Below are 25181 nucleotides of genomic sequence, written 5' to 3'. Positions count from 1 at the left end.
TTTCTATTAGAAAGTGTGACTTTCTACTCAGAAACCTGGGAATTTCTGACAGACTCATTTATGTTTCGATAGTAGGCCTACTATTAGCCTACTTGCAAAGTACAGCTTGTGTTGGCCTGTCTGTGAAAGTGGGATTTATGTGGGATTTATGTGGGATTTATTTCCAAATTAGAGTATACCCACTTCTCCAGGAACCACTGCACCACTGCGTCTAACAGGTAGTTCAGAGTAGTTCTGGCCGTAGCATGGCTACCAGAGAGCCCAGGGTGTCTATCAGATGGCTGGTTCATGAGTTCTGTTCCTGCAGAGGGAGAGAGACCTGTCTGTGATGCCTCATTCACGTCATGTTGGAAACCCTGGACTTCCGAGTTCAAATTAAAGTAGGTAATTTGCATAGAGCTTCCTATTGGTTGATTCTGATAGTTCTTAAGTGGGAAACATGGTATCATCTTTCTTTCTACAATGTCCAAGTTTCCGAAATGTCGTGAACGCTGCATGAGGCCCTAATGGATTTTGTAGCCCAGCTTTGGAGGACAGATGGTGTGCATTGAGGTGATGGGCTGTGGCTGTGGTTGTGGTGTGTGTGTGTGTGGAGGAAGGGGATTTAATGCTCCATGACCCAGATCCGCACTGAGCAGTGATGTTTCCCCAGCGTGTGTGTGTGTGTGTGTGTGTGTGTGTGTGTGTGTGTGTGTGTGTGTGTGTGTGTGTGTGGTGACACTCACATAAAGTGAAGGAAGAGTGACATAGACATTGTGTGTGTGCATGAAATGGTGAAGCTGAAGGGAGGAGTGACTGGGACAGCTGTGAGTGTGTTTGTATGTGTATTTGGGTGTGTGACATCTGGGACGTGTGGCAGAGTGTGTGTGTGCTTGAGCTGCTCTGTATCCCTCCTCCTCCATCACTGTCACACAGCTGTCCCCTTCCTGGACGACCTGTCACTCCACAGTCTGTCATCATATATATATATATATATATATATATATATATATATATATATATATATATATATACAGTATCTCTCTCTCTCGCTCTCTCAACAGGTGAAATGCTTACTTACAGGCTCTAAACTAAAATGTATTAGGTGAACAATAGGTATGTAAAGAAATACAACAACAGTAAAAAGACAGGCTATATACAGTAGCGAGGCTATATACAGTAGCGAGGCTATATACAGTAGCGAGCCTATAAAAGTAACGAGGCTACATACAGATACCGGTTAGTCAGGCTGATTGAGGTAGTGTGTACATGTAGATATGGTTAAAGTGACTATGCATATAGGATGAACAGAGAGTAGCAGTAGTGTAAAAGAGGGCTTGGCGGGGGGTGGGTGGGACACAATGCAGATAGCCCGGTTAGCCAATGTGCGGGAGCACTGGTTGGTCGGCCCTACTGAGGTAATATGTACATGTCATACTACAATACTGTTTTGTCATACAGTACATGCCGTCTGTAGTTACAGCCTCAGACAACATGTACTGAGCATGTGGAGAAGCTGTGTTCAGTCACAGAGTGTGTTGATGCAGCGCATCACCTGGCCAGAATGGTTGATAACCTCTCTTTACCGTGTCACAAGGACAAGCACAATAAACTAAACTAAACGGATGCAAATGGAGATTTATTTTGTAAACCCTTTACATTTGTCCTGCATGTCATTAACTATTAATTATCTACCACCATCTATGTATACGATATTAAAAATGACACTAAGTATTGAGATCTGCTTGGGATTTTTTTTTTACGGAGGGATTTTTAACAGCTAGATAGGGATTATCATTTTATTCGACTTTGGGTCCATTACTCATGCAAAACTCACAGCACAGATATGCATGACACCGTCCAAATCATCACAATCATCTCTGTGTCCTTGTGGAAGGTCCAAAGGGTAATTCTGTCTATATGACTAACCGGCTCGCATCCTACCCCCAATGTTATGGAAAAGGAACAGGGCAGCATGTTAGAGGGCCAGGGCTTCCGTAGCAGGGTAGAGTCAGTCAGACAAGTGGGTGGGTGAAGCAGACCATTCCTTCCTCTTTAGTGATCGTGTTTGGAAGTATGGAGGTTTGTCAGAGATACATCATACTTCATGTTCTCGGTCTCTTGGCAGAATATCATCAGTCACGTGGAGTTCTGTTCTGAGACTGATGATTCCACAAGACTCGATATCATGTGAGAGTCAAAATTAGAGGAGAGCAAACAGCCCTGCCTCAGGCTAAGGGGTAATGGATGTGTCATATGTGCCATGACAATAAATAAGTAGGAAGTGGCATTGACTCAGGCATGGAGAAGCGGGGTCGTCAATACTTGATTTACATGGCTATTTTTAGAGTAGGGCAACACTTGAGAAGTCATAACTTGTAAACAGACAGACGTGTCAAATTGTCAGGGGTGGAATTTAGTATACCGTTATTTTTCTTATATTGATTTGTCTTTGGTTATTCTTTTATACATTCACAGTAGGCATACATAAATTAGGCTTACAAGCTGTTGAACACACTATACTTGTGTTGTACCTCATACTGCAGCATTTCCTGTAAAACAGTTGCTATTGTAAATGCAGTTCAGAGCTGTGCGGCCTGGGGAATGTTTGTGCAGTTCTGAACTCTGCAAGCAGTGCAAATGTCTCTGGTCTGGTGTCCGATAGATTCTAATTACCTCTGCACAATTTAATGAACATACGCTGGTGGATCGCAGGGGTTGTACCCTAACTCCGTGGATGTAACCAATTGCACTCTTCACGGTTGGGAGAAACATACTGCTCTCTCTCTCTCTCTCTCTCTCTCTCTCTCTCTCTCTCTCTCTCTCTCTCTCTCTCTCTCTCTCTCTCTCTCTCTCTCTCTCTCTCTCTCTCTCTCTCTCTCTCTCTCTCTCTCTCTCTCTGTATTACAGAACTTAATAGATTTTTAGCGGGAGGAAAAGTGCTCAGATTTCATGCACATTCTAAGGTATTTGAAATGAGCTGTTCTAATGGTACATACGTAGGATCTTAATTTGAGCCAGTTTGCTACAGCAGCAATATATTCCTGCAGCAACAGGAAATGTTAATTATTATGTGGATTATAATTAATGGACAATTTTTGTAGGGTTCGACACATTTTTCATTAGGGCAAACTGCAATAGTTATTGTCACATTATTTGAATGAATGTTATTCATTAAAAAGCACAAATGAATGAATATTATTAAATCTGTCAAAAAGCCAATCAAAATGTTAATTTCCTCTTGAACCTAATGTTGCCAAATCCATATATTTTCGTGAAGGTAAACAGAAATGCTGCCGTTTTGACCAGTGAGACATTTGGCTTCATACTGTGAGAGAAGTCAGCTCTCATTGAAAGATGTGTCTTCAAAAACCCATATCAGGTATGCATTGTTCAGAAACATCAAATTGCTTCCAGGAAATAACCACATCTACATGTCACAATAATAATGTAACTCTTAGGAAGAGAGTTTTCCAGGTTAATGAATCAGTCATCAATCCCAACTTTCCATCAAAGCAGAACACGATGACAGGATGTTTTTTTTTCTTCATTTATTTGTACTATTATGAATTGTTTACTCCTGATTTGACAACCCAGAGTGACCTGTAATCTTTCCCCTCATCACAAACCTCTAATATGGCGGCTTTAATCCAAATGATTCTGTTTAGCCCCTGGCCTGCCTGCTTGCGCAAACTGAACACACACACACACAAACGTGCAGCAACAGCAGCAACCACATTAGGGCACAGCCTACTGAATGTGTAAACGATGACGGCCGGGGAGGAGAAGAGAAAAAAGAACTGGGAGGAAAATGTCCACATTTGTCTTTTTCACTCATAATTATAATGCCATTTGGAGTGTGAATAATCGCTCTGCTGTTATTTTAAATCCGCCAACACTAATATGGCCAAATTTACCAGCATCAGTGAATGCACTTTGACAGCTGCTATGTTTTGCTTCCCCGGGTCGCTGTCTGTCAATCACTGGGGATTATGGGTAAATACGACCAGCCCACCTGCCTCTGGTGTACTCTAATTCTGTACCATGATTATAGATTCAAACTGAACAAGATAGATAGAAGGACAACGCCTGTTTCCTTTGTATGGACTATCTATTACGTTCCCATTTTGCACATTTCCACATTTTCACACACATTATTCCGTTGCTATATTAAACAAACAGATACAGGCTCTAACATAGCCACTTGACAAGATAGACAAATATAGCGTACGCTGGATGCAATGTCTTTCATTGTGATGGGGTTATTTGGTGGCTTGCAGATGTACGTCTATAAAGGATTCTAAACCACTATGCATACATTTGCGTAATGAGGGTTGATATGACAGACTGGCCAGTGATGGCATTGTTGTGAGAGTTCCCAATTCCCTGGAACTCGCCAGAGAGATTCATTTTTGACAGACATACAGACAGAGGTTGGTTTGTAGATATTCACCTCTTTGTGTCCCTAATGGCACCCTATTCCCTACATTCCCTACTACTTTTCACCAGAGCCCTATGGGATAAAGGGAATAGGGTGCCATTTGGGATGCTAGCCAATCACTGGCTTTCACTGAGCTAGCTATAGCTGTGACCTGACCTCCTTGAACAGCTAATTCCAAACATTCCCTGTCACATCTCTCCCTTTGATAATTACCACTTCATCTGGGAGCCACGGGGTGGATTATTCTCTGGACAGAGAGCACAATTAGACACCATTTCCGCCACAATGAATGTCTGGATAGATGGTTAGGCGCCGGTCAGAGCTTTTTCTTCCTTGCTCCCATGTGTTCTGTTGATACAAAGAAAGTCAGGCTTGTCAATTCAATACCAACTATGTTTTTTTTGTCTTGGTGAAAGACAAGGCTTGTGAAAATGAAAAGACTTGTCTCTCTCTATTAATAAGAGAGGCGTACAATAGGAAAGGCCAGTGCTATTAACTGGTCAGATCAAGGCGTAGATACAGGCTATGAGCACCAGCTGAAGGCTTGGCAAAAGGCTTGAAAAAACACTGTAATGTTTGGAGTCAAATCGAAATATATTGCTCCAGAAATATAGCAACTTCATATTCTCTGTGCATTGACTTCCATGCATTTACAGACGTGATCCAGCAGTGTACTATACATTGAGTTTACAAAACATTAAGAACACCTTCCTAATATTGCGTTGCACCCCCTTTTACCCTCAGAACAGCCTCAATTCATCGGGGCATAGACTCTGCAAGGTGTTGAAAGCGTTCCACATGGATGCTGGCCCATGTTGACGCCAATGCTTCCCACAGTTGTGTAAAGTTGGCTGAATGTCCTTCATGGGTGAGCATTCTTGATGCACACAGGAAACTGTTGAGCGTGAAAACCCCAGCAGCGTTACAGTTACATCTTTGTTATTGTCCATTCACCCTCTGAATGGCACACATACAGTGGCTTGTGAAAGTATTCACCCCCTTGGCATTTTTCCTATTTTGTTGCCTTACAACCTGAAATTAAAGTAGATTTTTTGGGAGGTTTGTATCATTTAATTTACACAACATGCCTACCACCTTGAAGATGCATTTTATTTATTTATTGTGAAACAAACAAGAAATAAGACAAAAAAAACTGAAAACCTGAGTGTGCATAACTATTGACCCCCCCAAAGTCAATACTTTGTAGAGCCACCTTTTGTAGCAATTACAGCTGCAAGTCTCTTGGGGTATGGCTCAATATGCTTGGCACATGTAGCCACTGGGACTTTTGCCCATTCTTCAAGGCAAAAACTGCTCCAGCTCCTTCAAGTTGGATGGGTTCCGCTGGTGTATTCCCCTTAAACCACCCAATTGTTGTTTTAGCAGTATGCTTAGGGTCGTTGTCCTGCTGGAAGGTGAACCTCCGTCCCAGTCGCAAATCTCTGGAAGACTGACACAGGTTTCCCTCAAGAATTTCCCTGTATTTAGCGCCATCCATCATTCCTTTAATTCTGACCAGTTTCCCAGTCCCTGCCGATGAAAAACATCCCCACAGCATGATGCTGACCACCATGCTTCACTGTGGGGATGGTGTCCTCAGGATGATGAGAGGTGTTTGGCTTGCGCCAGACATAGCGTTTTCCTTGATGACTAAAAAGCTACATTTTAGTCTTATCTGACCAGAGTACCTTCTTCCATATGTTTGAGGAGTCTCCCACATGCCTTTTGGCAAACACCAAATGTGTTTGCTTATTTTTTTCTTTAAGCAATGGCTTTTTTTCTGGACACTCTTCTGTAAAGCCCAGCTCTGTGGAGTGTACGGCTTAAAGTGGCCCGGCTTAAAGTGGCCCTCTCTTGGCAGGTTTATGGACAGATACTCCAATCTCTGCTGTGGAGCTTTGTAGCTCCTTCATGGTTATCTTTGGTCTCTTTGTTGCCTCTCTGATTAATGCCCTCCTTGCCTGGTCTGTGAGTTTTGGTGGGCGGCCCTCTCTTGGCATGTTTGCAGTGGTGCCATATTCTTTCCATTATTTAATAATGGATTTAATGGTGCTCTGTGGGATGTTAAAAGCTTCAGATATTTTTTTTATAACCCAAACCTGATCTGTACTTCTCCACAACTTTGTCCCTGACCTGTTTGGAGAGCTCCTTGGTCTTCATGGTGCCGCTTGCTTGGTGGTGTCCCTTGCTTAGTGGTGTTGCAGACTCTGGGGCCTTTCAGAGCAGGTGTATATATACTGAGATTATGTTACAGATCATGTGACAGTTAGATTGCATACAGGTGGACTTTATTGAACTAATTATGTGACATCTGAAGGTATTTGGTTGCATCAGATCATATTTAGGGGCTTCATAGCAAAGGGGTGAATACATACACACACACAGCACTTTTCTGTTGTGTTTTTTCTGAATTATTTGATACAAGTAATTTTTTTTTCCATTTCACTTCACCAATTTGGACTATTTTGTGTATGTCCATTACATGAAATCCAAATAAAAATCAATTTAAATGACAGGTTGTAATTGAACAAAATAGGAAAAATGCCAAGGGGTATGAATACTTTTGCAAGGCACTGTACACAATCGATGTCTCAATTGTCTCAAGGCTTACAAATCCTTCTTTAACCTGTCTCTTTCCGTTCATCTACATCTAAACTGATTGAAGTGGATTTAACAAGTGGCATCAATGAGCAATCCTAACTTTCACCTGGATTCACCTGGTCACACTAAGCCATGTTTTTTAATGTTCTGTACACTCAGTGTGCTCTTAGACTACATTGCATCTGGCCAATAGGCTAGCACAGTACATGGAAAATATGCAGACCCATGGTGTGTAATCGGTGCAATCGTCCTGTCAATGCACAGCATGGCTCCACAGGATCAATACCATTTAGGTAAAGTGTCCAACACAGGAGGTTGGTGGCATCTTAATTGGAGAGGACTGGCTTGTGGTAATGGCTGGAGTGGAATGAGTAGAATGATATCAAATACGTAAAACACATGGTTTGATGCCACTCCATTCGCTCCGTTCCAGCCATTATTACAAGCCGTTCCCCCCTCAGCAGCTTCCACTGGTGTCTAAACATATCCAATAGACAGCAGCACCAAATGGCCTGAACATGGAAAGGATGTGTGTGTGACTACAGTATCTTGACATTTCAATGAGAGTACATGCATTTGTCATAGTCCTGTATTATACTGTAGGCCTTTGGCACACACAGTATCAAAGAAAAACAACTGCATGAAGATTGTAGCTTGTACTTCATTTTAATGCTTCACTCACCTTCATACTCACAATAATTCTATGTCTACACAAAGCACAGGAAATGCATTCTGGAATAAATACCCCTCCCCCCAAAAAACTCCATAGGCAATGCATGTGTCACCCAGTATCATGCAGGGGAGAATAAATGCTTTATTGTCTCAAAGAGACATTTGCTTGATTACATCACATTTTACCAGTGGCTCTTATCCAGCGCATCTAGGGTAAAGTGCCTTGCTCAAGGGCATATCGACAGATTTCGAACCAGCGATCTTTACCTGTCCAACACTCTTAATCGTTAGGCTACCTGCCGCTACATGCTTGGTAACATGGATGGAGCCCTTTACTTGCCTTTCAAAGTGGCATTAAATGACAGTGTGGCCAAGCAGACCTCTTATGTCACTGCTGCCATGCAAACCCAAATCTGTCCGAGCTGTACTGTGGTGAGGCTGAATGATGGCTGTCTGACTTCCATTAAGCTTGCAGCCCCTTGCCCTGCCGCAGCATCAGCATTAGTACAAGGCTGGCTGAGAGAAAGAGCGAGAGAGAGAGATAGATTAGTCTGATGGTGCAATCTCCCTCTAAAGGAGTCGGCATGCTTCAGTTCGACTGGCAGACCTTCGCTTGAAAAAAAATGTCAATAGTACTGTTTGGCCATTTTGAGACACCATAGCCAGTATACACTTTCTTAAAGAATGATCCTGGACTCCATCCACGTCGACGGGACAGTAGTGGAGAAGATGGAAAGTTTTAAGTTCCTCGGTGTACACATCACGGACAAACTGAAACGGTCCACCCACACATACAGTGTGGTGAAGAAGGTGCAGCAGTGCTTCTTCAACCTCAGGAGGCTGAAGAAATGTGGCTTGTCATCTAAAACACTCACAAGCTTTTACAGATGCACAATCGAGAGCATCCTGTCGGGCTGTATCACCACCTGGTACGGTAACTGCTCTGCCCACAACCGTAAGGCTCTCCAGAGGGTAGTGAGGTCTGCACAACGCATCACAGGGGGCAAACTACCTGCCCTCCAAGACACCTACACCCCCCGATGTCACAGGAAGGCCAAAAAGAACATCAAGGACAGCAACCACGCAAGCCACTGCCTGTTCATGCCGCTATCATCCAGAAGGTGAGGTCAGTACAGGTGCATCAAAGCTGGGACCGAGAGACTGAAAAATAGCTTCCATCTCAAGGCCATCAGACTGTTATACAGCCACCACTAACATAGAGAGGATGTTGCCAACATACAGACTCAAATCTCTGGCCACTTAAATAAACAGACTTAATAGAGGTATCGCTAGTCACTTTAAATAACACCACTTTAGTAATGTTTACATGGTGGTATCACAAGTCACTTTAAATAACACCACTTTACTAATGTTTACATGGTGGTATCACAAGTCACTTTAAATAACACCACTTTAGTAATGTTTACATGGTGGTATCACAAGTCACTTTAAATAACACCACTTTACTAATGTTTACATGGTGGTATCACAAGTCACTTTAAATAACACCACTTTAGTAATGTTTACATGGTGGTATCACAAGTCACTTTAAATAACACCACTTTAGTAATGGTTACATATCCTACATTACTCATCTCATATGTATATACTGTATTCTACACCATCTACTGCATCTTGCCTATGCCGCATGCCATCACTCATCCATATATTTATATGTACATATTCTTATTCATCCCTTTACATTTTTGTGTATTAGGTAGTTGTTGTGAATTTGTTAGATTTCTTGTTAGATATTACTGCATAGTCGGAACTAGAAGCACAAGCATTTCGCTACACTCGCATTAACATCTGCTAACCATGTGTATGTGACCCGATAAAATTTGATTTGATTTGAGACTTCGGTTCCCAAACTTCGGCTGGCCCTCGAGATAAAATGTTGTGTGCCCGAACAGCCGAAAAAAACCCTACCAAAGTTCAAAACTAACAAAAACGTCACAAAATGTCTGGGATGCGTGCGGATGCCTTAAGCCAGAGACATGAAAAATGCATTGGGAAGACATTGTCGACCCTGTGATATTGTTGTTACAATATTAACATTCTGCACATTGTGAGGCCAACCCTGCAAATAACATTTTACTCAGATGCATTCCCAGGCAGAGTAAGATCAATACTAATATATTATTGCTCAAGGAATATTTTATTTCTGAAGAGCATGTTTGATTAGCTACATTTTTATGGAGGTTTAAGCTGTGTTGTCTGTGACAGTGAATTTAATCAGGCATTGCGTTGCACTTCTTTTGATACAGATGAAGATAGGCTCTTCCATGCAAAACATTGATATTGATGTTAAATATACTAGCATAGAGTGTTTTTTTCAAGCTTTGTAATATCAGTTATAGCAGTTATCAATATCAGTTCAAATAGTAGAAAATAGCTTCAAAGCTCATGTCCATAAATACATCTTAATGCAACGTTCTCCTCAGTAATATCCCCAGCAACTTCTTGAAATGGAAGCTTTCACTTATCTTTTCACACACCCTGAGGAGTTACTGGTGGGCTATCCTCTCTGCTCACCTTCTCCCCGGCTCCTCTTCTCAGACAAGGGTGGTGAGTGGAGACTGAGGAGAGAGAGAGAGAGAGAGAGAGAGAGGGGGAGTAGGGGAGAGAGAGGACCAAGCTGAGGCCTGGAGGTCATACACCCAGGAGTGTGAGTCCTGCCAGGGGCCTTGTAATCCCACAACACCCTCTGCTGCTTTCCCCTCCACCACCCGTCTGTCCTCTCCCTGTATCCCCCTATCCCTCCTGCATCCCCCTATCCCCTCCTCCATCACTCTACCCCCACCTCCATCCCTTCTACTCACCCCTCCATCTCTCTATCCCCTCCACCCCTCATCCAGCCCCTCCACCCCTCCTCCATCCCTCTATCTCCTCCACCTCTCCTCCATCTCTTCTACCCTTCCTCATCCCTCCATCCCTCTATCCCCACCACCATACAGCCAGACCATGACTAACTGGATCTGCTCCCTATCACAGGGCCACAGGACATCTTTCCTCTTCTCCCTTCTCCTCCTTTTCCTCCTTCTCTCCATCCTTTCATCCGATTTGTCCTGTAGCCTGTAGACTGCTCTGTCTAGGCTCTCCCCCCTGGGATGGAGGCCGAGAGATGAGCCTGAGTCCCAAAGGGAACCCTATCCCCTACATTACCAGTGCTCTGGTCAAAGTAGTGCACTATGTAGGGAATACGGGACCATTTGGGACACTGCCTGGGGGCTGTCTGTGCCAGGGACTCGGCTAAGACATCCAAGGCCTGGCGCTTGCGAGGACCAGACACCCCGGTGGCCGTCTCTCGCAGACTCTAAAGGCCCACCACCTAATGGGTTTAGACTAATCAGCTAATTTGTCAACAAGTTTCTGATTTCGACAAGCATATCAACAAGCTTGTCTGTCTGGCCTGACACTCGGCTGTATAGAGTCAAATCCAAGTCAAAGCCATGTGGTTGAATTCAGACTATGAAAAGGGAACTTTCCTTCTCTCTCTGTCTGTCTCTCTATCTGCACATTCGACTGTATAGTCGAAGCCAAACCAAGTGAATGTTGACTATGAAAAGGAGCTTTGCCTCGCTCTGTCTGTCTCTCTGTCTCCTCTTCCGCTACTCTCAGTATAATGGTGGTTCGGTTAGAATCACTCCTGCCAGCTCAGGTTGAATGACTGAGGGAGTACAATCCTACAGTATCCTACATTATTCTCTTGATCTAAACAGCAAGGGATAATTCCCAGGTCATTAGGAACCACTGTGACATACTGAAGAGTTTTGCTATTTGACTGGATAATAAGACTAGAAGCACGCGGGTGTTGCTGACTCGCTGAGTGCTTAAATTCTTATAGAACAGTAACAATTGGTTCCATAAGAAGGGTTCCTTGAGAATGCCAGGTAATTCCCGTTGTGTTGTGCAGGCCATTTATCCCCGGGGGGGGGGGGGGTCATCCATTATTTCACTGATCGTTGGAACTTCAATGTATTCACATGCAGTCACATTTACCTCCATTCGTTGTGGTGATAAATATAGTCTAAAACGGGCTATTACTGTATGTAGTGAGACACCCCCTAGCGATGTAAGTACTGTTCTTTGTGTGTGACTCTAACTGTACTGTGTTTCCTTGTCCCATGTTCCCAAAGACGACAATATCTACAATGAAAAGTGTTAGCAGGTGCAATAATGTATTCATTTAAATTCAATTTCATTGCATTTACACTTTATGCTTTATTTATTTAATTTGCTTTATGATACATTTGTAAATCACCACCAGGTACAGAATATTGTCCAATAGGAATTGTCCCTCTGTCTCCCCTCTGTTTCAATGACAAGCTGTTTTTTAGAGTGAGATCAAGAAGGAGGTGATCAATGAGTTTGTTCCCGTCTCTTGTTGTTCACACAGGCTTCCTAAGCACAGGGGACCAGGCAGCCAAGGGGAACTATGGACTGTTGGACCAGATCCAAGCCCTGAGGTGGATCAAAGAGAACATTCAGGCCTTCAAAGGAGATCCAAAGAGAGTGACAATCTTCGGCTCTGGTGCAGGGGCATCGTGTGTTAGCTTGCTCACGCTCTCTCACTACTCAGAAGGTATGTATGGTCCCCAAAACTTTTCCCTTGCCTCCTTGGAAATCATTGAGATGATATACTATTTTTTATATAAGTCAGTGACTTAAGAATCAGAAAATGAATGATTCTCGGCGTCCACTGTGAGATTTATACGCTGGACTGAATGCGTATTAATTCACGTCATATGGTCATATGAACTTCAGTAATCATTTTAGATTATGGTAATTAAATAAATACCCGTGCCAACATGTTTTATTATATGTATTGCTTTATTTGATAGATATCTACAGAGGGATTTTGTTTCAAACAGGAATATCTCTCTCGCTGGGAGGGTATTTGTGTGTCCCAAATGGCACCCTATTCCCTACATGGTGCCTGATCAAACATACTGCATTACATAGGGAAAACAGTTCCATTTGGGACGCAAACCTATGCGTTATTTAAACAGTCAGGATGCACCATCATGACTGTTCAGAGAACGCGGCGTCACATAGCAGAGATAACAACTAGAGTGTGTTCACAGGTTCACTCAAGTGTACAATATTGCCTACCTCAGTCACTAGATATTTGTGCGGCCAGCCAGAGAAAAGTGGTCGGTGGATATCAAGAATATTACAATGGCTCACCGCCGTAACATTACAGTACGTTTACATCTCGCTGTTTTAAAAAAATTATCATTAGAAAGTAGTATCCTAGAAATGTGAGTGTCATTAAGTGTCATTGTTGTTCTCCTCAGCCTAGTGCACAGCACATTGTAGAGAGGCAAACAAAGTCAGCGTCCCAAATGGTATCACATTCCCTATAGTGGTCAGAAGTAGTGCACTATATAGGGAATAGGATGTCATTTGGGACGCAAACGGTGATAGACAATTGAATAGCTAGCTGTACTTTCTTGCTGTCTTTCTCTGCAGCTGAATCCTCACCAGGAGCTATTTGAGTAAATGACTGTGAAAACAGCATTACCTACTCAGTCTCCATAGGGCAAAGCCCCAGATGGATCTTAACACATCTCGCAACTTCAGGCTTTATTTCCGTCAATATAAATCAATATCATTTACGGCAGGAAATGGACATGTCTTGCACTCGTCAATGGACTTTAATTTCTCTCCATGCCCGCTGCTGCTAAAAAAACATAAATCCTCTGCTTAGGAAAACCTGGAGGGGCTCTCGCTGTCTTATTTGATCGCCACAGAGTTATAGCTGAGTCGGTTCAAACATAGGTTAATGATACTCTTTGCTTACTTTAGACACACACACACCATTCTTCCACAATGGTTATCATTTCCAATTACCCCTTATCCATGCTACATAACCTCTTTCTTAGGAACTAACACTATTATTATTATTATTAATAACTAACATTATTATTATTATTATTATTTACTTGTACTTTTTTAGAATTTTACCCCGTTTTCTCCCCAATTTCGTGGTATCCAATTGCTTAGTAGCTACTATCTTGTCTCATCACTACAACTCCCGTACGGGCGCACCAATGTGTCAGAGGAAACACCGTGCACCTGGCAACCTTGGTTAGCGCGCACTGCGCCCGGCCCGCCACAGGAGTCGCTGGTGATGAGACAAGGATATCCCTACCGGCCAACCCCTCCCTAACCCGGGCGACGTTAGGCCAATTGTGTGTCGCCCCCACGGACCTCCCAGTCGCGGCCAGTTACGACAGAGCCTGGGCGCGAACCCAGAGTCTGGTGGCACAACTGACGCCCGGGAGGGTCCAGGAACTAACATTATTAATCAGATATTGTAAAACAGGGTAGAGTTTAATTAGTTATAGTTCTGGCTACATTGAAGACTCTCAAATATAAAATATATTTTGATTTGTTTAACACTTTTTTGGTTACTACGTGATTCCATATGTGTTATTTCATAGTTGTGATTATCTTCACTGTTATTCTACAATGTAGAAAATAGTCAAAATAAAAACCCTTGAATGAGTAGGTTTTTGGGACTGTATCAAAAGTGGGCTAATGAAACCTATGATTCCTTTAAGGAGAGACAACTACTGGGCTAAAAGGGACAAGAGAGTTTTTGAGTTGATTATTTCTTTAACATCCGCCAGCCTGGTTCCATCACTCACACTAGGCCAAACATTTGGTGTTGTGATGGAATTGGATTTGCTAGGGCTGTTGTTAGTCAGGCAGCTATGTCCCTGCATCACTCCCTTTAGCCAGACCCAGGTGGTATGGGAGCCGTAGCCCCTCATCACTGCTCCCTTTGTCGGACATGATATGTTTCTGTTTCACGGCTCCACCGGCACGCCTCAGCAAGCAGAATGAGGTAAACACAGGAGGCAGATGCAACATATTTAAATTAACTTCTGGTGAGTCAGGCTTTAACTGATATTCTTTAACCAGAGGAAATGGGGGAGCTAAATAAACCTCTGTTGCTAACTAGGCCTTGAGGGAGACTTCGTCTTCTGCGGCTCGGAAACATACTTTTCAAGTCGTCCTTGTTGAGTCACCATCAAAAGGATATAAATAGAACTTAGAAAATACTGGGGGAAAAATGTAACATACAAGAAGTGTTCCTAGTGCGTTGTGGCCTATTTGCAGAGTGGCAGTGGTAGACAGATCGTGAAGCTACATGCAGCTCCAACATAATTCAGGAGGAATAATTGGCCCGAGGCCTCATTTCAGAATAAACAAATGTGTCTTTTATTTTCAGTCTGATTCATTTATTATGACCAGGGTTGACAAGATGTGGTGTCCCTGTCCATGTCCTTAATCATCCTTTTGCTGCATATTTTGTCAGTACCGGAGGATATGCAGTAAATCTGTATCTATGTCTGACCATAACTTCCGTGCCGACAGAGATGGCCGCGTCGCTTCGCGTTCCTAGGAAACTATGCAGTATTTTGTTTTTTTACGTGTTATTTCTCACATTGGTACCCCAGGTAATCTTAGGTTTTATTACATAGTCGGGAGGAACTACTGAATATAAGAGCAATGTCAACTCACCATCATTACAACCAGCCGGCGAACCTAAACAACGTCGCCGTAAAAGGGGCAAACGAAGCGGTCTTCTGGTCAGGCTCTGGAGACGGGCACATCGCACACTCACTCCCTAGCATACTACTCGCCAACGTCCAGTCTCTTGACAACAAGGTTTATGAAATCCGAGCAAGGGTAGCATTCCAGAGAGACATCAGAGACTGTAACGTTCTTTGCTTCACGGAAACATGGCTCACTCGAGAGACGCTATCGGAGTCGGTGAAGCCAGCTAGTTTCTTCACGCATCGCGCCGACAGAAACAAGCATCTTTCTGGTAAGAAGAGGGGCGGGGAGGTATGCCTTATGATTAACGAGACGTGGTGTGATCATAACAACATACAGGAACTCGAGTCCTTCTGTTGACCTGACTTAGAATTCCTCACAATCAAATGTCGACTGCATTATCTACCAAGGGAATTCTCTTTGATTATAATCACAGCCGTATATATTCCTCCCCAAACAGACACATCGATGGCCCTGAACAAACTATATTTGTCTCTATGTAAACTGGAAACCACATATCCTGAGGCTGCATTCATTGTAGCTGGGGAGATTAACAAGGCTAATCTGAAATCAAGACTCTCTAAAAATCTATCAGCATATCGATTATGCAACCAGGGCTGGTAAAACCCTGGATCATTGTTATTCTAACTTCCACGACGCATATAAGGCCCTCCCCCGCCCTCCTTTCAGAAAAGCTGACCACGACTCCATTTGGTTGCTTCCAGCCTACACACAGAAACTAAAACAAGAAGCTCCCACACTCAGGTCTGTTCAACGCTGGTCCGACCAATCTGATTCCACGCTTCAAGACTGCTTCGATCACGTGGATTGGGATATGTTCCGCATTGCTTCCAACAACAACATTGACGAATATGCTGATTTGGTGAGCGAGTTCATTAGAAAGTGCATTGGCGATGTCGTACCCACAGCAACTATTAAAACATTCCCAAACCAGAAACCGTGGATTGATGGCAGCATTCGCGCGAAACTGAAAGCGCAAACCACTACTTTTAACCATGGCAAGGTGACCGGAAACATGACCGAATACAAACAGTGTAGCTATTCCCTCCACAAGGCAATCAAACAAGCTAAGCGTCAGTATAGAGACAAAGTAGAGTTGCACTTCAACGGCTCAGATACAAGAGGTATGTGGCAGGGTCTACTGTCAATCACGGATTACAAAAAGAAAACCATCCCCGTCGCGGGCCAGGATGTCTTGCTCCCAGACAGACTAAATAACTTCTTTGCTCGCTTTGAGGACAATACAGTGCCACTGACACGGCCCACTACCAAAACCTGCGGACTCTTCTTCACTGCAGCCGACGTGAGTAAAATATTTAAACGTGTTAACCCTCGCAAGGCTGCAGGCCCAGACGGGATCCTCAGCCGCGTCCTCAGAGCATGCGCAGACCAGCTGGCTGGTGTGTTTACGGACATATTCAATCAATCCTTATCCCAGTCTGCTGTTCCCACATGCTTCGAGAGGGCCACCATTGTTCCTGTTGACAAGAAAGGTAACTGAGCTAAACAACTACCACCCCGTAGCACTCACTTCCGTCATCATGAAGTGCTTTGAGAGACTAGTAAAGGACCATATCACCTCCACCCTACCTGACACCCTAGACCCACTCCAATTTGCTTACCGCCCCAATAGGTCCACAGACAACGCAGTCGCAACCACACTGCACACTGCCCTAACCCATCTGGACAAGAGGAATACCTATGTGAGAATGCTGTTCATCGACTACAGCTCAGCATTTAACAGGGGACCCTGGGTCTCGACCCCGCCCTGTGCAACTGAGTACTGGACTTCCTGACGGGCCGCCCCAGGGGGTGAGGGTAGGTAACAACATCTCCACACCGCTGATCCTCAACACTGGGGCCCCACAAGGGTGCGTTCTGAGCCCTCTCCTGTACTCCTGTTCACTTGATTACCACGACGAGACGGCAGGGAGGAGGTGAGGGCCATCAGGAAAATAACCTCACACTCAACGTCAACAAAACTCTGACAAGACCACTGAGTTTTAATCTCCCTCACGGACAAACGATTGGTCTGGGGCTAAGACCACAGAGCTGTCAAAGATCTCATTCTAGACCTTCATCAGGCATGGAAAACTGAATCTGTCAAAAGCTTGGTTTGAAATCAACAAGAGATGGAAGTGAGCCAAAATCCCAGAACAAGAACGGTGAGCCAAAATCCCAGAACCACACGGGGGGACCTAGTGAATGACCTGCAGAGAGCTGGGACCAAAGTAACAAAGCCTACCATCAGTGACACACTACACCGCCAGGGACTCAAATCCTGCAGTGCCAGACGTGTCCCCCTGCTTAAGCCAGTACATGTCCAGGCCCGTCTGAAGTTTGCTAGAGAGCATTTGGATGATCCAGAAGAAGATTGGGAGAATGTCATATGGTCAGATGAAACCAAAATATAACTTTTTGGTAAAAACTCAACTCGTCGTGTTTGGAGGACAAAGAATCCTGAGTTGCATCCAAAGAACACCATACCTACTGTGAAGCATGGGAGTGGAAACATCATGCTTTGGGGCTGTTTTTCTGCAAAGCGACCAGGACGACTGATCCGTGTAAAGGAAAGAATGAATGGGGCCATGTATCATGAGATTTTGAGTGAAAACCTCCTTCCATCAGCAAGGGCATTGAAGATGAAACGTGGCTGGGTCTTTCAGCATGACAATGATCCCAAACGCAACGAAGGAGTGGCTTCGTAAGAAGCATTTCAAGGTCCTGGAGTGGCCTAGCCAGTTTCCAGATCTCAACCCCATAGAAAATCTTTGGAGGGAGTTGAAAGTCCGTGTTGCATGGAGGAGGAGATCTGCATGGAGGAATGGGCCAAAATACCAGCAACAGTGTGTGAAAACCTTGTGAAAACTTACAGGAAACGTTTGACCTTTGTCATTGCCAACAAAGGGTATATAACAAAGTATTGAGATAAACTTTTGTTATTGACCAAATACTTATTTTCCACCATCATTTGCTAATAAATTAATAAAAAATCCTACAATGTGATTTTCTGGATTTTTTTTTCTCATTTTGTCTGTCATAGTTGAAGTGTACCTATGATGAAAATTACAGGCCACCTCATCTTTTTAAGTGGGAGAACTTGCACAATTTGTGGCTGACTAAATACTTTTTTGCCCCACTGTATATGTATATACTGTACTCTATATCATCTACTGCATCTTGCCATCTTTATGTAATACATATATCACTAGCCACTTTAAACTATGCCACTTTTATGTTTGCATACTCTACATTACTCATCTCATATGTATATACAGTACTCGATACCATCTACTGCATCTTGCCTATGCAGCTCTGTACCATCACTCATTCATATATCTTTATGTACATATTCTTTAACCCTTTACACTTGTGTGTATAAGGTAGTAGGTGTGGAATTGTTAGGGTAGATTACTTGTTGGTTATTACTGCATTGTCGGAACTAGAAGCACAAGCATTTCGCTACACTCGCATTAACATCTGCTAACCATGTGTATGTGACAAATAAAATTTGATTTGATTTCTATGGATATGTGTGGATGTTACAGGAGTAATCATGCAAACCATTTTTTACTGACTATAGCACTCACCGAAGATGTTACATCAGAATGACTTAAATAATACTGAATTAATTAATTAAATTTTACTTTTGCGTCAGATCGCCAATTGGCAACCCATCCCCTATGGGATTAATTGACACATTAACATAGATTACCGTAATTCACTATGTTAATTACATGTTAATTCTTCTTGTGGCATTCTCTGCATTGAGCATCTCATAGAATGAAAAGAATACAATACATAATAGTCTGTAAAGTTATCCAAACAATATTTACATCCCTAGAGCAGTACAATGATATACACATACACACTGCATACATACATACATACATACATACATACATACATACATACATACATACATACATACACACTGCATATATACACATATCTACCATAAACAGAACAGAAAATACAAATGATTAATATACTGAGTAAATACCAATGTGGCTGTTCCAGGTGTGTGTATTTTCTTTTAGTGGTTTTATTGCAAAAAATGTTTTACTTTTGTGAAAAACACCAAACACCATGTGTGAGATTTGTTGTGTCTAACATCAGTTTTCTCCCTTTCAGATCTCTTCCAGAAAGCCATCATCCAGAGTGGTACAGCTCTGTCCAGCTGGGCAGTTAACTACCAGCCTGCCAAGTACACACGGATGCTGGCTGAGAAGGTGGGCTGCAACATGCTGGACACCATTGACCTGGTGGAGTGCCTCCAGAGCAAGAACTACAAGGAGCTGATCGAACAGAACATCTTACCCGCAAAGTACCACATCGCCTTCGGCCCCGTCATCGACGGCGATGTCATCCCGGACGACCCCCAGATCCTCATGGAGCAGGGCGAGTTCCTCAACTACGACATCATGCTGGGGGTCAACCAAGGCGAAGGGTTCAAGTTTGTGGAGGGCAGCGTGGACAGCGAGGACGGCGTCTCGGCCAACGACTTTGACTTTGCCGTGTCGGACTTTGTGGATCACCTCTACGGCTACCCGGAGGGCAAGGACACACTAAGGGAGACCATTAAGTTCATGTACACTGACTGGGCCGACAAGGAGAACCCCGAGACAAGGAGGAAGACGTTAGTCGCACTCTTCACCGACCACCAGTGGGTGGCGCCGGCCGTAGCCACAGCGGACCTCCATGCCCAGTATGGTTCGCCGACGTATTTTTACGCCTTCTACCACCACTGCCAGAGTGACATGAAGCCTAGCTGGGCTGACTCGGCACATGGGGACGAGGTGCCCTATGTGTTCGGGATCCCAATGATCGGACCCACGGACCTGTTCAACTGCAACTTTTCCAAGAACGACGTCATGCTCAGCGCGGTTGTTATGACTTACTGGACTAACTTCGCCAAGACAGGGTAGGTTGTCCAATTCTGTTTTTACTACTGTCTGTCAGATTGTTTATTTGAAGTGGATAAATGTCCGTCGTGGATCGAGAAGACACATATAAAGTTATGGGAGCATAGCTTCAACTAAACTGAACAAATCAGTGCTCCTACAAGTCTTATAGAGGCTTTGGTTTTCATTAAGGCTTTGCCGTTTGCAGATATCACTTGATATTTGGATCACGTCTTTGTTTCCTGAACCCTGGGATTAGCCAGGTAGCAGGATGTTTGCGACCCAGTCACACTGAAAATTAATTTTAAGGTGAATAAATAAATTCTTGAACAGCTTCATAGGCTGTACCATTCCCTCCCCCAGCTCTCCGGCTTGGCTAGCGTCCAACTGATCCCAGTTCAGCAGGGGATAGATTGGCAACGTTATTGACACGGGGAGGCTCTTTTACTCCGAGTGCTTTTTGCTTTCCCATAGTGCTGCTTCAAACAAAGCAGGAACCCAAAGCAAATTCATGTCATTCGAGAGTGTCCGTTTTTCACAAGAGTCTCTCCAACTGCAGGCAAACACTCCCGTTGCGATCCTCAATTTCCTCGCTCGATTGAGGGTTTTCCAGAAAAACGGCTCCCAACAACAGACAGGGGATTCGGAGGGACGAGAGGCATATCATTAACTACTCATCTCAGTGCTTTGAAATGGGGTGATGTACAAAATAGAAAAGTACAATACACAGGGAAGCCTTCTTCCTATTCGTAGTGGATAGAGGACTGAACAATGAGTGAGGCTTGTGTGTATGTGTATCCGTGCGTGTTTCTTAGTATACACTGCACATGCAGGCTGTAGTCAACTAAAAATGAAGACAGCTGGGAACACATGGCAGACTGGAAAAGCAGATGTTTTATTTCACCTGCAAAGAGAGGCTTTGTGTCAAACAGAGGGAGATAGGATTGGATACATTTGTGAGCATCTGAGCTTGCCATACATGTAAGTAGTATGTCCAAGCCATCTCCCTCTGGTGAAAAAGCAGAGGCTGGGTAGACCGACATGCGGTTTATTTATATCTATGACTTTGCTATTTCCATAAACCTGCGACGACAAAGTCTCTTAGGAGGTGTAGACTAGCCCTCCATCTGAATGTACTTCTGTTATCACACAAAACAGACTGACAACATGGTGAAAGCATATGTTTTATGGACCTTCTGAGATACATGTGAATAGCTTGCTAAGTATTTATCAGTCCGATGGGCATGGGATGCCTGGAGCGTTGTCTTTATTCCAAGTCTTTGGTATCGGCATATTGTTACAGCAGACGCTTCCATATGCTACTATTAGGGCTTAAGTGATATTGTACTGGGATTCACATGCTAGCTGGAACATATGCACATACACTATGTATGTAGCTATTGCTAGACAGTCACTGAATCCATTTCAGGAAGATTAGCTTAATTTACCAAGAGGTGACATTTTGACAGTGTAAAACATGTCAATGGGAAGATGTTACTAACAAAGACTGTAGTGTAATATTCAGCAAGGCACTAGGGTTTGACACAAAGTACTGCGAGCAATATACCCATTTTGGAAACGTCTTTGCAATTGTGGAATAGTGCATGTGGCCCATGACGTTCAGAGTGATGCAAACAAATATAAAAGTTATCTCGAATAGAATGACATAGCAAAATGTCACAAGATTAGCTTTGTATTGAATAATAGAATATTGAATCAGATCTAATTGAATCCTACTCTCCAAGGATGCACAGACATAATTTCCTATTTTTTCTCTCTCTGTCCATCCTTCCATTTACAAATGAATGACATACTTAGATCCTGCTGTGATCGGTAAGGACAGGATTAAACAGTGATCCATCAGCCGGAGATACTGTCATGCTGGATTAGCCAGTTAAATGTATCCTGATCCCCTGAGACCACTGTTATCTAGTAGGCCACCTGATGGGACGGATGGAGCTGTGATAAAAGCAGCCTTCTCCCAGTCTCCCAGTCTCTCTGTACTCGAAGAGCTCGTTTCGTAAGCAGAGCAGACCTCTGGGTACATACCTATTTTGATGTCTATCAAATGTATTTTAGCATTGGCTCTAGTCTGCCTGGAGTGCCAGGTGGGGGGGTTGCTGTTTTCCTCCTAATCAATCAGTTTTATTGGATCAGGCAAGCAAAATCAAACCCAGCTAAAGTATTTTAGATGATCTCAAATAGTATTTGAACCCAGGTCTACATCCGAGGTCATCTTGAATGGTCTGATGGGTCCTGAGTGTCCCCTGGTGCCTGAGTGCAGTGTATGACTCAAGATAAGGCCTTTTTTTCTGTTCAGCATTCAGCTGGACATTCCCCTTTCCCATTCCATTCCTTTTACGCTTCCACTCACTCAACAGTATCAGGCTCCAAGGTTGTCGTCTCGATTGTGCTCCTTGCCTCTGCCTCCCTTTGAAAGTTAATGAAATCACAGTCACAATGTCACAGGAAAGTTGCTCGATTCCAACTCTGAGGCAGTCCACTATATCTACTTTAAAATGTCAATGGGAGAATAAAAAGGCTATGCTACAGTGAAATGTTAACATGATCTAGGATATTGGGACATTTCATACTATAGCAGATTTGTTCTATGAATAACAGAGGTGTTTGTTATGAACGTTAAACATGGGGGCACAGGATATGCTTTGCATTAATCAATTATATGAGTCTTGTAAGTGTACAGTAGGATGACTCAGCTCTAAAGTGAATCTAATGGGTCGTTTTAGTGGCCATTTGTGACTTCATCTTCTTTTTACTTTAATGAAGATTCCCTTCAGTGGGCTTAAAGAAAGAAAAAAAAATATATATATATATATTACAGAGGTAATAATGACCACATTGACTCACTTGGGAGGAATATAACATAACATGTCTTTCTAGTATATTTTAATATTTTGGGTCAATAATTTTCAATTTCACGAGCATTGACTTCACAAGCGTAGAGATAAAATAATGCTTAGGTGGCCATTATTCAGAATGCAGTCCTTTTTTTCTATATTTTTAAAAACATTTTGTAGAACACTGTCCTGGGAAGGACAATTGTATAATAATTTCACAATGACTCATGTTTTTTTATCTTCTCTATTTCAGAGATCCAAACCAGCCCGTTCCTCAGGACACCAAGTTCATCCATACAAAACCCAACCGCTTTGAAGAGGTTGCCTGGTCGAAGTACAACCCCAAGGACCAGCTCTACCTGCACATCGGCCTGAAACCCAGGGTCAGGGACCACTACCGGGCCACTAAGGTAGCCTTCTGGCTGGAACTAGTTCCACACCTCCACAACATAAATGAGTTGTTCCAATATGTATCCACAACGACCAAAATACCGCCGCAGGACACGACCCCGTTTCCTTACACCAAGCGTTTCCCGGGGAATCGGCCTTCTACCACCCGCCACCCTGGGGTTCCCTCCGCTAACACCAAGCAGACCACCGACCAGCGGAAAGGTGAGGACCTCACCGACGAATCAGCCGTGGTTATCGAGACTAAACGGGACTATTCCACGGAGCTGAGCGTCACCATCGCCGTGGGAGCCTCGCTGCTCTTCCTCAACATCCTGGCGTTCGCCGCGCTCTACTACAAGAAGGACAAGCGGCGCCACGAGTCAAACCGGCGCGGGCCAAGCCCACAGCGTATCTCCGCCGGGCCGGCCAACGCGGCGGCCAACGCCAATGACATCGCCCACCTGCAGAGCGAGGAGCTGATGTCCCTGCAGATGAAGCAGCAGCAGCAGATGGATCACGAGCACCACCACGAGTGTGAGTCACTCCAGGCCCACGACACGCTGCGCCTCACCTGCCCGCCCGACTACACCCTCACGCTGCGTAGGTCGCCAGACGACATCCCCCTCATGACGCCCAGCACCATAACCATGATCCCCAACTCGCTGGCCGCCATGCAGCCGCTTCACAACTTCAACACGTTTGGCGGCAGTCAGAACAGTACCAACCTGCCCCATGGACACTCCACCACCAGGGTATAGCTCTTTGTGGAGAAGTCAAACGTCCATGTTGCCTGGCCTATGTTGGACAAACACTAAGGAAAGAGAGCAGAGTGACTGACTTGTGTTTCACACAGAACTCGTCTCAGTGGACGAGATGTTATTTTGCTACCATGCCTTCTTGAACAGTATATATCAAAGTCAAATATGAACTTCTAATGACGTGTTTGAAAAGTGACCGTTACCATAGTAACGCCGTTTTCGGAGTGAAGCTTCTCGAATGAATCGAAGAGAGTTTTACCAAAAGAGCAACACCTGAAGACAAGTGGAATAATCTGCTGTAGAATGCTTGAGTAGACAGTACGAAACATGAAGGGTTACAGTGATGATAAGGATTACTCCAAAACCTTTTTGTGCCATCAAGTACATCATAGGACAACAACACACAATTGTACAGTGAATTACCACTCTGCTGCATTGGTAAAGTGTGACAAACTAGTCATGGGCACTGAATTTAAAACTCCCCCCAGCCTGACATGTATTTATGAAAACTTTGTAAAAAAAAACAGTATATAGTTGTGAGTAAAAATAAAAATACAAAAAAATAGACATTTAAAGAGCTTCTATTGTTGTTTGAGTTTAACTATGGCTTTTCCAAGCGTGTTCTTTCTGTTGAGGTGCATGTAAATAAACAGTATCAGTCATTATCCATTGTTTTTGTATTCAAATCTGTGTTTCATTGTTTTCACAGCCAGCAGATAAAAAAGTGCAAACACTATCCATTTTGGGAGCATACTGTGCATCGTCTAGACAACCATGACATTGTCCTGTGTGTCCTTCGTATCCATTTCTGACACAACGCATGTCCGGGAACTGCTTTATAATCTACATTTTCAGACAGCATTCTGATTCTGTCTCAAAATGAGGTTCGATAGCGTGAGTCCATGTTTTTGTCACCCGAATTCGACTTGTTCTGCTTTGAATCATTTTGTTTGTAGGCTATTTATGTCTAGCGGCAATCTCACCA

General features: G+C 43.6%; 1 protein-coding gene across 2 annotated transcripts in view; it reads left to right on the top strand.

The window, feature by feature from the left end:
* The window catches only part of LOC112266538 (neuroligin-4, X-linked), a 70272-nt gene extending 45409 nt beyond the window's left edge, over positions 1-24863 (top strand). For both annotated transcript variants that reach the window (XM_024444093.2, XM_024444094.2), the window contains 3 exons: positions 12093-12278; positions 19421-20210; positions 23302-24863. In XM_024444093.2, the coding sequence (XP_024299861.1) occupies positions 12093-12278; positions 19421-20210; positions 23302-24196 (1871 nt within the window). In that variant the 3' untranslated portion in view covers positions 24197-24863. The remainder of the gene's footprint in view (positions 1-12092; positions 12279-19420; positions 20211-23301) is intronic.
* Positions 24864-25181: the final 318 nt, after the last annotated feature.

This window comes from Oncorhynchus tshawytscha, linkage group LG14 (assembly GCF_018296145.1).
Source record: "Oncorhynchus tshawytscha isolate Ot180627B linkage group LG14, Otsh_v2.0, whole genome shotgun sequence".
Taxonomy (NCBI): Eukaryota; Metazoa; Chordata; class Actinopteri; order Salmoniformes; family Salmonidae; genus Oncorhynchus; species Oncorhynchus tshawytscha.
This window is presented reverse-complemented; position numbering and strand designations above follow the sequence as displayed.